At 51.1% G+C, this 15,032-nt stretch overlaps 1 protein-coding gene across 11 annotated transcripts in view; it reads left to right on the top strand.

The window, feature by feature from the left end:
* The window catches only part of LOC139586405 (integrin alpha-X-like), a 44,132-nt gene that overhangs the window by 13,336 nt on the left and 15,764 nt on the right, over positions 1–15,032 (top strand). For 5 of the 11 annotated variants that reach the window (XM_071419739.1, XM_071419734.1, XM_071419743.1 and 2 more), the window contains 8 exons: positions 541–712; positions 2,027–2,166; positions 3,341–3,592; positions 4,547–4,750; positions 5,817–5,947; positions 7,321–7,472; positions 10,274–10,425; positions 13,641–13,772. In XM_071419739.1, the coding sequence (XP_071275840.1) occupies positions 541–712; positions 2,027–2,166; positions 3,341–3,592; positions 4,547–4,750; positions 5,817–5,947; positions 7,321–7,472; positions 10,274–10,425; positions 13,641–13,772 (1,335 nt within the window). Of the gene's footprint in view, positions 1–540; positions 713–2,026; positions 2,167–2,256; positions 2,284–2,440; positions 2,468–2,564; positions 2,592–3,340; positions 3,593–4,546; positions 4,751–5,816; positions 5,948–7,320; positions 7,473–10,273; positions 10,426–13,640; positions 13,773–15,032 lie in introns of all 11 variants that reach the window. The other 6 variants (XM_071419741.1, XM_071419737.1, XM_071419736.1 and 3 more) reach the window with 6 other exon arrangements.

Here is a 15,032-nt window from a genome sequence, read left to right as displayed (position 1 = left end):
ATGAGTGACCACAGAGTGACCAATGAGTGACCAATGAGTGACCACTGAGTGACCACTGACCAACTGACCGTAGAGTGACCACTGACCATGAGTGACCACTGAGTGACCAATGAGAGACCACTGACCACTGAGTGACCACTGAGTGACCAACTGACCACTGAGTGACCAATGAGTGACCATGAGTGACCAACTGACCACTGACCAACTGACCACAAAGTGACCAATGAGTGACCAACTGACCACAGAGTGACCACTGAGTGACCAATGAGTGACCACTGAGTGACCACTGACCAACTGACCACTGAGTGACCACAGAGTGACCAATGAGTGACCATGAGTGACCACTGACCACTGACCACTGAGTGACCACTGACCAATGAGTGACCAATGAGTGACCATGAGTGACCACAGAGTGACCACTGACCCCTCAGTGACCCCTGGGTGACCCCCGGGTGACCCCTCGGTGACCCCTGGCTGACCCCTCGGTGACCCCTGCGTGACCCCTGGCTGACCCCTGGCTGACCCCTGGCCCCTCCCCAGGCGGGGCCGGTCCTGGGCGCTGTCGGGGCTTTTGATTGGTCGGGAGGAGCCTTCGTCTACAGCGGGGGAGGGGCGGCGCCCGCCTTCCTCAACGGCTCCGCCCCCAGCCCGGGCACACCTGGGCCACACCCGGGCACACCTGAGGGCGAGGACGCCAGGGACGCTTACCTGGGTAAGGGGAAACGCCCCCAAAAATGACCTGAAAATGCCCCAAAATTGACCCAAAAATGACCCAAAAAATGACCCAAAAAATGACCCAAAAAATGACCCGAAAATGACCCGAAAATGACCCAAAATTGACCCAAAAATGACCCCAAAAATGGCCCGAAAATGACCCGAAAATGACCCGAAAATGACTCTAAAAATGACCCCAAAAATGACCCCAAAATGACTACAAAAATGACCTGAAAATGACCAAAAATTGCCCAAAAATGGCCCGAAAATGCCCCAAAAATGACCCGAAAATCCCCAAAAATGCCCCAAAAATGACCCCAAAATTCCCCAAAAAATGACCCAAAAATCCCCCAAAAATTCCCCCAAAAATGACCAGAAAATGCCCCCAAAAATGACCCGAAAATCCCCCAAAATGACCCAAAAATACCCCCAAAAATGACCCGAAAATCCCCAAAAAATGACCCAAAAATCCCCAAAAAATGACCTGAAAATGACCCAAATTTTACCCAAAAATCCCCCAAAAATTCACCCGAAAATCCTCGAAATAATTTACCTGAAATGCCCCAAATTCACCTGAAACTCCCCAAATTCACCTGAAATTCCCCAAATTCACACCTGGGTAACAAAATTCACCTGAAATCCCCAAATTTTACCCGAAATGCCCCAAAAATTCACCTGAAATCCCCAAATTCACCTGAAATCCCCCAAATCCACACCTGGGTAACAAAATTCACCTGAAATCCCCAAATTCACCTGAAATTCCCCAAATTCACACCTGGGTAACAAAATTCACCTGAAACTTCCCAAAATTCACCTGAAACTCCCCAAATTTTGCCTGAAATGCCCCAAAAATTCACCCAAAAATCCTCGAAATAATTTACCTGAAATGCCCCAAAATTTACCTGAAACTCCCCAAAATTTACCAGAAAATGCCCCCAAAAATGACCCAAAAATTCCCCCAAAATTCACCTGAAAATCCTCGAAATAATTTACCTGAAATGCCACAAAATTTACCCGAAATTCCCCCAAAAATGACCCAAAAATCGACCCAAAAATCCCCAAAAATTTCACCCGAAAATCCCCAAAAAATGACCCAAAAATCCCCCCAAAAATGACCCAAAAATACCCCCAAAAATGACCCGAAAATCCCCAAAAATTTCACCCGAAAATGACCCAAATTTTACCCAATAATGCCCCAAAAATTCACCCGAAAATCCTTGAAATAATTTACCTGAAATGCCCCCAAAATTTACCCGAAACGCCCCAAATTTCCCCCGAATCCCCCCCAATCTCCCCCCTCTCACCTGCGCAGGTTACTCGGCCACGCCCCTGAGGCTGGGGCGCACCTGGGGCCTGGCCCTGGGAGCTCCCAGGTGGGGCCACCTGGGCAAGGTCCTGGTGCTGCGGAAGGGAAACACCTGGGAGGTGCTGGGGGAGGCCACGGGGACACAGGTGAGGGACACACCTGGACAGGTGAGGGATGGGGACACACCTGGGACACACCTGGGCAGGTGAGGGACACACCTGGGACACACCTGGGAGGTGATGGGGGAGGCCATGGGCACACAGGTGAGGGATGGGGACACCTGGACAGGTGAGAGGGGACACCTGGGACACACCTGGACAGGTGAGGGGGGACACCTGGGACACACCTGGGACACACCTGGGACACACCTGGGGGGACACCTGGGACAGGTGAGGGACACACCTGGGAAACACCTGGGAGGCGCTGGGGGAGGCCATGGGGACACAGGTGAGAGGGGACACCTGGACAGGTGAGAGGGGACACCTGGGACACACCTGGGACACACCTGGACAGGTGAGGGACAGGTGAGGGACACACCTGGGAGGTGATGGGGGAGGCCACGGGGACACAGGTGAGGGGTGGGGACACACCTGGGACAGGTGAGGGACACCTGGGACACACCTGGACAGGTGAGGGGGGACACACCTGGGACACACCTGGGACAGGTGAGGGACACCTGGGACACACCTGGGAGGTGCTGGGGGAGGCCACGGGGACACAGGTGAGGGCTGGGGACACACCTGGGATACACCTGGACAGGTGAGGGACACACCTGGAACACACCTGGGAGGTGCTGGGGGAGGCCACGGGGACACAGGTGAGGGCTGGGGACACACCTGGGATACACCTGGACAGGTGAGGGACACACCTGGAACACACCTGGGAGGTGATGGGGGAGGCCACGGGGACACAGGTGAGGGGTGGGGACACACCTGGGACAGGTGAGGGGTGGGACACACCTGGACAGGGTCACCTGTCACACCTGAGGGGTCTCACCTGGGGACGGTCACACCTGGGACAGGTGAGGTCACCTGGGAGGGTCTCACCTGTCCCTCACCTGTGTCCCTCACCTGTGTCCCACCTGTCCCTCACCTGTCCCACCTGTCCCTCACCTGTCCCTCACCTGTGTCCCTCACCTGTGTCCCACCTGTCCCTCACCTGTGCTCACCTGTCCCTCACCTGTCCCTCACCTGTGTCCCCCCTGTGTCCCCCACCTGTCCCTCACCTGTCCCTCACCTGTGTCCCACCTGTCCCTCACCTGTGTCCCTCACCTGTCTCTCACCTGTGTCCCACCTGTCCCTCACCTGTCCCTCTCCTCAGGTGGGTTCCTATTTCGGGGCGTCCCTGCTGGCCCTGGAGCCGTGCCCAGGTGAGCCCCGCCCAGGTGAGCCCCGCCCAGGTGAGCCCCGCCCAGGTGAGCCCCGCCCAGGTGAGGAGCCCCGCCCCCGCCCAGGTGAGCAGCCCCGCCCCCGCCCAGGTGAGCAGCCCCAGGTGCGGCTCCTGGTGGGGGCTCCCCTGTTCTACGGGGGGGGCAGCGGCGGCCGAGTTCACCTGTGCGAGATCCACGGACAGGTGAGCGCACCTGGGGGGGAGGGGACACACCTGGGGGGGGGGGACAGACACACCTGGGGAGGGGGGGGGGACAGACACACCTGGACAGGTGAGACAGACACACCTGGGGAGGGGGGGACACACCTGGGGAGGGGGAAGGGACACACCTGGAGGGGGACAGACACACCTGGACAGGTGAGAGGGATGCACCTGGACAGGGACACACCTGGGGAGGGGGGGACACCTGGGGGGGGGGGGGACAGACACACCTGGGGGCCTCAGCTGGCCCCCATTTGTGTCACCTGTCCCGTCTCACCTGTGTGACCTCACCTGTCCAATCTCACCTGTCTGACCTCACCTGGGTCTCACCTGTCCAACCTCACCTGTCCAATCTCACCTGTGTGACCTCACCTGGATCTCACCTGTGTGACCTCCCCTGTCCCCGTCTCACCTGGATCTCACCTGTCTGATCTCACCTGACCTCACCTGGATGTCACCTGTGTGACCTCACCTGATCCCATCTCACCTGTGTGACCTCACCTGGATCTCACCTGTCCAATCTCACCTGTCTGACCTCACCTGTCCAATCTCGCCTGGATCTCACCTGTCCAGTGTCACCTGTGTGACCTCACCTGACCCCATCTCACCTGTCCCCACCTCACCTGTGTCACCTGTCTGACCTCACCTGGATCTCACCTGTGTGACCTCACCTGTCTGACCTCACCTGTCCAATCTCACCTGTCCCATCTCACCTGTGTGACCTCACCTGTCCAATCTCACCTGTCCGGTGTCCCCTGTCCCTGCAGGTGCCTCACCTGTCCAATCTCACCTGTCCAATCTCACCTGTCCCATCTCACCTGTCCAATCTCACCTGTCCCATCTCACCTGTCCAATCTCACCTGTCCAATCTCACCTGGATCTCACCTGTCTGGTCTCACCTGTCCCTCACCTGTCCCATCTCCCCTGTCCCCACAGGTGCCTCACCTGCGCTGTCCCCGGTCCCTGCAGGGCTCACCTGGGCAGCCCCTGGGGCGCTTCGGGGCCAGCCTGGCTCACCTGGCGCAGGTGGGCGGGGCCGGGTGCGCCCAGGTGGCCGTGGGGGCGCCCCTGGAGGACGAGGGGCGGGGCGCGGTTTACCTGTTCAGGAGCACACCTGGGGGCCTCAGCGAGCATGGGCAGGTGAGGGCACACCTGGGGACAGGTGAGGGGACACCTGGGGACACACCTGGGGACATCTGGGGACATCTGGGGGGGACCTGGGACAGGTGAGGGCACACCTGGGGACACCTGGGGACACACCTGGGACACACCTGGGGGCGTCAGCGAGCGCAGGCAGGTGAGGGCACACCTGGGCACACCTGGGGGGTACCTGGGACACACCTGGGGCAGGTGAGGGGACACCTGGGGACACACCTGGGGACACACCTGGGACACACCTGGGACACACCTGGGGGGTACCTGGGACACACCTGGGGCAGGTGAGGGCACACCTGGGGACACACCTGGGGACACACCTGGGGGTACCTGGGACACACCTGGGGCAGGTGAGGGCACACCTGGGGCACACCTGGGACATACCTGGGATAGGTGAGGGGACAGCTGGGCACACCTGGGGACACACCTGGGGGGGACCTGGGAACACACCTGGGACACACCTGGGGCAGGTGAGGGGACAGCTGGGGACACCTGGGGCACCTGGGCACACCTGGGACTCACCTGGGGACACCTGGGGACAGCTGGGGGGTACCTGGGACACACCTGGGACAGGTGAGGGCACACCCAGGATCACCTGGGGACACCTGGGACAGGTGAGGGCACACCTGGGACACACCTGGGGACACCTGGGGGGTACCTGGACACACCTGGGGACACCTGGGGACACCTGGGACACACCTGGACACACCTGGGACACACCTGGGGACACCTGGGACACACCTGGGACACACCTGGGGACACCTGGACACACCTGGGGACACCTGGGACACACCTGGGGACACCTGGGAGGGGTTGAGGGCTCACCTGGGGGAAGTGGGGGGGTCTCACCTGTGTGACCTCACCTGTGTGACCTCACCTGTCCATTCTCACCTGTGTGACCTCACCTGTGTCCCCCCTGTGTCTCACCTGTGACCTCACCTGTGTGACCTTACCTGTCCTGTCTCACCTGTCTGTTCTCACCTGTGTCTCACCTGTCCAATCTCACCTGTCTGTCCTCACCTGTCCTGTCTCACCTGTCCGGTGTCCCCAGCGCATCCCGGGTTCCCGGTTCCCGTCCCAGCCCCGTTTCTTCGGCCAATCGCTGAGCGGGGGGCGGGACCTGAGCGGGGACGACCTCCCCGACCTGGCCGTGGGCGCGCAGGGACAGGTGCTGCTGCTCAGGTGAGTGCAGGTGACCCAAAAACCCCAAAAATCACCTGAAACTGCCCCAAAATCACACCTGGGTCAGGTGCTGCTGCTCAGGTGAGTGCAGGTGACCCAAAATCACCCAAAATCCACCCAAAAATACCCAAAATCACACCTGGGACAGGTGCTGCTGCTCAGGTGAGTGCAGGTGACCCAAAATCACCCAAAATTCACCCAAAAATACCCAAAATCACCCAAAATCACACCTGGGCCAGGTGCTGCTGCTCAGGTGAGTGCAGGTAACCCAAAATCACCCAAAATCCACCCAAAAATCACCTGAAATCCACCCAAAATCACACCTGGGACAGGGGCTGCTGCTCAGGTGAGTGCAGGTAACCCAAAATTCACCCAAAATCACCCAAAATCCACCCAAAATCACACCTGGGACAGGTGCTGCTGCTCAGGTGAGTGCAGGTGACCCAAAATCACCCAAAATTCACCCAAAATTACCCCAAAAACATCTGAAACACACCTGGGTCAGGTGCTGCTGCTCAGGTGAGTGCAGGTGACCCAAAAATACCCAAAAATCACCCCAAAATTACCCCAAAAACACTTGAAACAAACCTGGGCCAGGTGCTGCTGCTCAGGTGAGTGCAGGTGACCCAAAACCACCCAAAATCACCCAAAAATACCCAAAATCACCCAAAATCCACCCAAAATCACACCTGGGCCAGGTGCTGCTGCTCAGGTGAGTGCAGGGGACCCAAAAACCCCAAAAATACCCAAAATCCACCCAAAAAAACACCCAAAATTCACCTGAAACACACCTGGGACAGGTGCTGCTGCTCAGGTGAGTGCAGGTGACCCAAAACCACCCAAAATTACCCAAAAATCGCCCAAAATCACCTGAAACCGCCCCAAAATCCCCCAAAAATACCCAAAATCCACCCAAAATCACACCTGGGCCAGGTGCTGCTGCTCAGGTGAGTGCAGGGGCCCCAAAACCACCCAAAATTCACCCAAAATTACCCCAAAAACACCTGAAACTCACACCTGGGCCAGGTGACCAAAATCACCTGAAACTGCCCCAAAATCACCCAAAATCCACCCAAAAATACCCCAAAAATCACCTGAAACTCACCTGGGCCAGGTGCAGCTGCTCAGGTGAGTGCAGGGGCCCCAAAACCACCCAAAATTCACCCAAAATTACCCCAAAAACACCTGAATCACACCTGGGACAGGTGCAGCTGCTCAGGTGAGTGCAGGGGACCCAAAATCACCCAAAATTCACCCAAAATTACCCAAAATCCACCCAAAACTCACCTGGGCCAGGTGTGACCCCAGGTGTGACCCCAGGTGTGACCCCAGGTGTGACCCCAGGTGACCCCAGCTGTGGCCCCTCCCCCCAGGTCGCCGCCGCTGCTCGGGGTCAGGCTCCAGGTGACCTTTGACCCCCAGGTGATCCCGGCCCGGGAGTGCCCGGAGGGGGCGGAGCTTCGGGACCGGCTGGGCGTGGCCCGGCTCTGCTTCCGGGTCAGCAAGGACACGCCCGACTCCTTCGGTGAGACCCCCAAAATTCACCCCAAATTCACCCAAAATTCACCCCAAAATTCACCCCAAATTCACCCAAAATCCACCCCAAAATTCACCCCAAATTCACCCCAAAATTCACCCCAAATTCACCCCAAATTCACCCCAAATTCACACCTGAACCCCCAAAATCCACGCCCGACTCCTTCGGTGAGACCCCCAAAATTCACCCCAAAATTCACACCTGAACCCCAAAATTCACCCCAAATTCACACCTGCACCTCACCTGAACCCCCAAAATCCACCCCAAATCCACGCCCGACTCCTTCGGTGAGACCTGGAACCCAAAATTCACCCCAAAATTCACACCTGGACCCCCAAAATCCACCCCAAAATCCTCATCTGGACCCCAAATTCACCCCAAAAACCTCACCTGAACCCCAAAATTCACACCTGAGCCCCAAAATCCATACCCGACTCCTTCGATGAGACCTGGACCCCAAATTCACCCCAAAATTCACACCTGGGCCCCAAAATCCACCCCAAATTCACACCTGAACCTCACCTGGATCCCAAAATTCACCCCAAATTCACACCTGAGCCCCCAAATTCACCCCAAATTCACACCTGAACCTCACCTAGACCCCAAAATCCACCCCAAAAATCCACACCTGACTCCTTCGGTGAGACCTGGACCCAAATTCACCCCAAAATTCACCCCAAAAACCTCACCTGAACCCCAAAATCCACCCCAAAATTCACACCTGAACCCCAAAATCCACACCTGAGCCCCAAAATTCACACCTGGACCCCAAAAATCCACCCCAAAACTCACCTGAAACTCACCTGGTCCCCAAAATTCACACCTGGACCCCCAAAATCCCCATTTTTTCTCCCCAAACTCCCCAATTTTCCCCCTAAAATCCCCAAATTTCCCCCCAATTTTTCCCCAATTTCCCCCCAAATTTCCCAACTTTCCCAAATTTTCCCCAAATTTTCCCCAAACCCCCCTAATTTCTCCCCGCCAAAATCCCCAGAATTTCCCAATTTCCCCCCAAATTTCCACCCAAATTTTCCCCCTAAAATCCCCCAATTTTTCCCCCATAATGTCCCAAATTTCCCCCAATTTTCCCCCAAATTTTCCCTCCAAAATTTCCCAATTTCTCCGCAAATTTTCCCCCAATTTTCCCTCAAATTTTCCCCCAATTTTCCCCCCATATTTCACCTCAATTTTCACCAAATTTTCCCCAATTTTTCCCCAAATTTCCCCCAATTTTTCCCCCCAAAATTTCCCAATTTTCCCCCAAATTTTCCTCCAATTTTCCCCCCCAATTTCCCACCAAAATTTCCCAATTTTCCCCCCAATTTTTCCCCAATTTTTCCCCCAAAATCTCCCACCAATTTCCCCCCAGTTTTCTCCAATTTTTCCCCCCAATTTCCCCCAAATTTTCCCCCAATTTTTCCCCCCAAAATTTCCCAATTTTTCCCCAATTTCCCCCCAAAATTTCCCCATTTTTTCACGAAATTTTCCCCCAATTTTCCCCAAAATTTTCCCCCCAACTTTCCTCCCAATTTCACCCAATTTTCAACAAATTTTCACCAATTTTTCCCCAATTTTCCCCCAATTTTCCCCAATTTTCCCCAATTTTTCCCCGATTTTCCCAAATTCCGGTTTTTTCTCCCCAAAAGGTTCCTCGGTTTCGGCCTCGCTGTGGTTCCGGGCCGAGCTGGATCCCGACCACTTTCCCCAAAATTTCCCAAATTTTCCACAAATTCCCCCAAATCTCCCCCCCCAAAATCCCCAATTTCCCCAATTTTCCCACATTTCACCCAAAACTGCCCTCAAAATCCCCAATTTTCACCCAAATTTCACCCATTTTTTCCCAAATTTTCCCCCCAAAAATCCCCATTTTTTTCACCCAAAACCCCCCATTTTTCCCCCAATTTTTCCCCAATTTTCCCCAATTTTTCACCAATTTTTCCCCAATTTTCCCCCCAATTTTTCCCCCTAAAATTTCCCAATTTTCCCCAATTACACCCCATATTTTTCCCCCAAAATTTCCCAAATTTCCCCCCAATTTCCCACCAAAATTTCCCAATTTTTCCCCATTTTTTCCCCAATTTTTCCCCAATTTTCCCCCAAATTTCCACCCCAAATTCCCCCAATTTTCCCCCAATTTCCCCAATTTTCCCAAATTCCGTTTTTTTCTCCCCAAAAGGTTCCTCAGTTTCAGCCTCGCTGTGGTTCCGGGCCAAGCTGGATCCCGGCCACTTCCCCAAAATTTCCCAAATTTTCCCCATTTTTTCACGAAATTTTCACCAATTTTTCCCCAATTTTCCCCAAATTTTCCCCCAATTTTCACCCAAATTTTCCCCAAATTCCCCCCAATTTTTCCCCCAAAATTTCCCAATTTCTCCCCAATTTTCGCCCAATTTTCCCCCAATTTTTCCCCCAAATTTTCCCCCAAAATTTCCCAATTTTCCCCCAACTTTCCCCCAAATTTTCCCCCAAAATTTCCCAATTTTCGCCCAATTTTCCCCCAATTTTCCCCCAATTTTCCCCCGAAATTTCCCAATTTTCCCCCAAATTTTTCCCCCCAAATTTCCCAATTTTTCCCCAATTTCCCCCCAAAATTTTCCCCCAACTTTCCCCCCAATTTTCCCCCAAATTTCCCCCAAATTTCCCCAATTTTTCCCCCCAAAATTTCCCAATTTTCCCCCAAATTTTCCCCTTAAAATCCCCAATTTTCGCCCAATTTTCGCCCAATTTTCGCCCAAATTTCCCCAATTTTTTCCCAATTTTCCCAAATTCCGTTTTTTTCTCCCCAAAAGGTTCCTCGGTTTCGGCCTCGCTGTGGTTCCGGGCCGAGCTGGATCCCGGCCGCGCTCGCGTCCGCGCCGATTTTGGGGCCGAAAACGCCAAAAATGGGACCCTGAGGGTGGGGGTGGGGCAGCACTGCCAGAACCTGGAGATTTTCTACAAGGTGGGAATTGGGGCAAAAAACGGGGATTTTGGGAAAATTGGGAAAAATGGGGAAAAATTGGGGAGAAATTGGGGAAAATTGGGAAAAATTGGGGAAAAATGGGGAAAAATTGGGGGAAAATGGGGAAAAATTGGGAAAAATGGGGGGAAATTGGGGAAAAATTGGAAAAAATTGGGAAAAATTGGGGAAAAATGGGGAAAAATTGGGAAATATGGGGGAAAATTGAGAAAAATGGGGAAAAATGGGGAAAATTGGGAAAAGTTGGGAAAAATTGGGGAAAAATGGGGGAAAATGGGGAAAAAAATGGAAAAATTGGGGAAAATTGGGGAAAAATTGGGGAAAATGGGGGAAAAATTGGGAAAAATGGGGAAAAAAATTGGGAAAAATTGGGGAAAAATTGGGAAAAATTGGGAAAAATGGGGAAAGATGCGGAAAGATGGGGAAAAATTGGGGAAAATTGGGAAATATGGGGAAAAATTGGGGAAAATTGGGAAAAATTTGGGGAAAATGGGGAAAAATTGGGAAAAATTGGGAAAAATGGGGAAAGATGGGGAAAGATGGGGAAAAATTGGGGAAAATTGGGAAATATGGGGAAAAATTGGGGAAAATCTGGGGGAAATTGGGGGGAAATTTGGGGGAGAATTGGGGGGAAAATTGGGAAATCTTGGGGGGAAAATTTGGGGGGAATTTGGGGTAATTTGGGGACAATTTTGGGGTGGAAATTGGGGGGATTTTTGGGGGGATTTTGGGGAAAATTTGAGTTGATTTGTGGGGAAAATTTGGGTCATTTTGGGGGGATTTTGGGGCGATTTTTGGGAAAAATTTGGGGGGATTTTGAGGGGATTTTGGGGTAATTTGGGGACAATTTTGGGCGGGGAAATTGGGGGGATTTTGGGGGAAAATTGGGGGGATTTTGGGGGGAATTTTAGGGGAGATTTTGGGGGGAATTTGGGGAAAATTTGAGTTGATTTTGGGGGGATTTTAGGGGGATTTTGGGGGGAAATTTGGGGCGATTTTGGGGGGGATTTTTGGGGGAAAATTGGGGAAAATTTGAGTTGATTTGTGGGAAAAATTGGGTGGAAATTGGGGGAAAATTGGGGGGATTTGGGGGGAAATTTGGAGGAATTTTGGGTGGGAATTTGGGGAAAATTGGGGGGAAATTTAGGGGGATTTTAGGGGAAAACTGGAGGGGATTTTGGGGGAGAATTTGGGGAAAATTTGAGTTGATTTGTGGGGAAAATTTGGGTCATTTTGGGGGGGATTTTTTGGGGGATTTTGGGCGAAAATTGGGGGGAATTTGGGGGGATTTTGGGGGGATTTTTGGGGGATTTTGGGGGGTAAAATTGGGGGAAAATTGGGGGAATTTTGGGGGGAATTTTGGGCGAAAATTGGGGGGATTTTGGGGGAAAATTGGGGGAAATTTGTGGGGATTTTAGGGGGGATTTTGGGGGAAAATTGGGGAGGAAATTGGGGGGAATTTGGGGAGGAAATTTGGGGGATTTTTTGGTGGGCAATTGGTAAAAACTAAGGCGAAATTTGGGTAAAAAATCACAGAATTTGGGCGGAAAATTGCTGGGATTTTTGGGGAAATTTGTTTTTTTTTTTAATTTTTGTTTTTCACGGGAATTTTTGGGGAATTTTGGGGGGATTTTGGGGGGGATTTTGGGGAAAATTGGGGGGATTTTGGGGGGAATTTTAGGGGGGATTTTGGGGGGAATTTGGGGAAAATTGGGTGGAAATTGGGGGGAATTTTGGGGCGATTTTGGGGGAATTTGGGGAGGAAATTTGGGGGATTTTTTGGTGGGCAATTGGTAAAAACTAAGGCGAAATTTGGGTAAAAAATCGCAGAATTTGGGCAGAAAATTGCTGGGATTTTTGGGGAAATTTTTTTTTTTTAATTTTTGTTTTTCACGGGAATTTTTGGGAATTTTGGGGGGATTTGGGGGGGATTTTGGGGGGAAATTGGGGGCATTTGGGGGAAATTTTGGGGGGATTTTGGGGGGGAATTTGGGGAAAATTGGGTGGAAACTGGGGGGGAATTTTGGGGGAAAATTGGGGCGGAAATTTGGGGAATTTTTTAGGGGGCAATTGAGCAAATTAGGGCGAAATTTGGGTAAAAAATCACAGAATTTGGGCGGAAAATTGCTGGGATTTTTTGGGGAAATTTGGGGTTTTTTTTAAATTTTTTGTTTTTCACGGGAATTTTTGGGAATTTTGGGGGGAATTTTGGGGGGGATTTTGGGGAAAAATTGGGGGGAATTTTGGGGGGAATTTTGGGCGAAAATTGGGGGGATTTTGGGGGAAAATTGGGGGAAATTTGTGGGGATTTTAGGGGGGATTTTGGGGGAAAATTGGGGAGGAAATTGGGGGGAATTTGGGGCGGAAATTTGGGGAATTTTTTAGGGGGCAATTGAGAAAAACTAAGGCGAAATTTGGGTAAAAAATCACAGAATTTGGGCAGAAAACTGCTGGGATTTTTGGGGAAATTTGGGGTTTTTTTTAATTTTTGTTTTTCACGGGAATTTTTGGGAATTTTGGGGGGATTTTGGGGGGAATTTTAGGGGGGATTTTGGGGGGAATTTGGGGAAAATTGGGTGGAAACTGGGGGGGAATTTTGGGGGAAAATTGGGGAGGAAATTGGGGGGAATTTGGGGAGGAAATTTGGGGGATTTTGGGGGGAATTTGGGGAAAATTGGGTGGAAATTGGGGGGAATTTTGGGGCGATTTTGGGGGAAAACTGGGGGGAAATTTGGGGGATTTTTTTGGGGGAAATTGAGCAAACTAAGGCGAAATTTGGGTAAAAAATCACAGAATTTGGGCGGAAAATTGCTGGGATTTTGGGGAAAATTTGTTTTTTTTAAATTTTTTGTTTTTCACGGGAATTTTTGGGAATTTTGGGGGGATTTTGGGGGGGATTTTGGGGAAAATTGGGGGGATTTTGGGGGGAATTTTGGGGGGATTTTGGGCGAAAATTGGGGGGAATTTTGGGGGGAATTTTGGGCGAAAATTGGGGGGATTTTGGGGGGAATTTGGGGCGGAAATTTGGGGAATTTTTTGGGGCGGAAATTGAGCAAACTAAGGCGAAATTTGGGGAAAAAATCACAGAATTTGGGCGGAAAATTGCGGGGATTTTTGGGGAAATTTGGTTTTTTTTTTAATTTTTTGTTTTTCACGTGAATTTTTTTGGGTTTTTTCCGTTGTTTTTGGGGTTGCAGGGCTGCCCCCAGGACACGCTGACCCCGCTGGCCCTGAGGGTGACCCTGGGAGGCCTCGGGGACCCCTTGGGTGAGGCCGGGGGGCTCCGGCCACAGCTCGGCCCCGCCTCGGACACCGCGGTGACGGCCACGGTCAGGAATTGGGGAATTTGGGGGAATTTGGGGGAATTTGGGGGGAATTTGGGGTTTTGGGAGGGGTTTGGGGAGGGTTTTGGGGAGGAAAATGAGAAAATATAAATTAGAAAGAAAAAGGGGGAAATTGGTAAAAAATAGCATCAAAAATAGAGGTAAAAATAGTGGCAAAATAGTGGTAAAAATAGTGGCAAAAATAGCCCAAAAATAGCCCCAAAATAGTAGTAAAAATAGTGGCAAAAATAGCCCAAATAGTGGCAAAAATAGCCCTAAGATAGTGGCAAAAATAGCCCAAAAATAGCACCCAAAAAGGCCCAAGATAGTGGTAAAAGTAGCCCTAAAATAGCCCAAAAATAGCCCAAAATAGCCCTAAAATAGTGGCAAAAATAGCCCCAAAAGTAGTCCCAAAATAGTGGCAAAAATAGCCCAAAATAGAGGCAAAAAGCCCCAAAATAGCTCAAAAATAGTGGCAAAAATAGCCCCTAAACAGCCCCAAAATAACCCCAAAATAACCCAAAATAGTGGCAAAAATAGCCCAAAAATAGTGGCAAAAATAGCACTAAAACAGTGGTAAAAAAAGCCCCAAAATAGTGGAAAAAATAGCCCAAAAATAGTGGCAAAAATAGCACTAAAATAGTGGTAAAAAAGCACCAAAATAGCCCCAAAATAGTGGCAAAAATACCCCAAAATAACCTCCAAAAATAGACCCAAAATAGCCCCAAAAATAGCAGCCAAAAAGGCCCAAAATAATCAAAAATAGGCCCCCAAAATAGCCCCAAAATAGGCCCCAAAAAGGCCCAAAATAGCCCCAAAAGAGTGACAAAAATAGCCCAAAAATAGCCCAAAAATACCCCAAAAATAGCCCAAAATAGCCCCCAAAAATAGCACCCAAAAAGGCCCAAAATAGCCAAAAATAGCCCCAAAATAGTGGCAAAAATACCTCAAAATAGGCCCCCGAAACGACACAAAATAGCCCCAAAATAATCCCAAAATTACCCCCAAAATAGCGGAAAATACCCCAAAAATAACAAAAAATCCCCCCCAAAAAATGCCCCCAAAACCCCAAAAAATTCCCCAAAATATCCCAAAATATCCCCAAAAAAATCTGCCCAAAATCCCCAAAAAATCCCCAAAAAAATCCCAAAAATCCCCCCCAAAATCCCTAAAAATTCCCCCAAAAATCCCCTAAAAAAACCCCAAAAATATCCCCCAAAATCCCCCCAAAAATCTCAAAATATCCCCAAAAAAACCCCAAAAATT

The sequence above is a fragment of the Agelaius tricolor genome, unplaced genomic scaffold (assembly GCF_023055355.1).
Source record: "Agelaius tricolor isolate 1412-34295 unplaced genomic scaffold, bAgeTri1.0.p SCAF_117, whole genome shotgun sequence".
In the NCBI taxonomy this organism is placed as follows: Eukaryota; Metazoa; Chordata; class Aves; order Passeriformes; family Icteridae; genus Agelaius; species Agelaius tricolor.
This window is presented reverse-complemented; position numbering and strand designations above follow the sequence as displayed.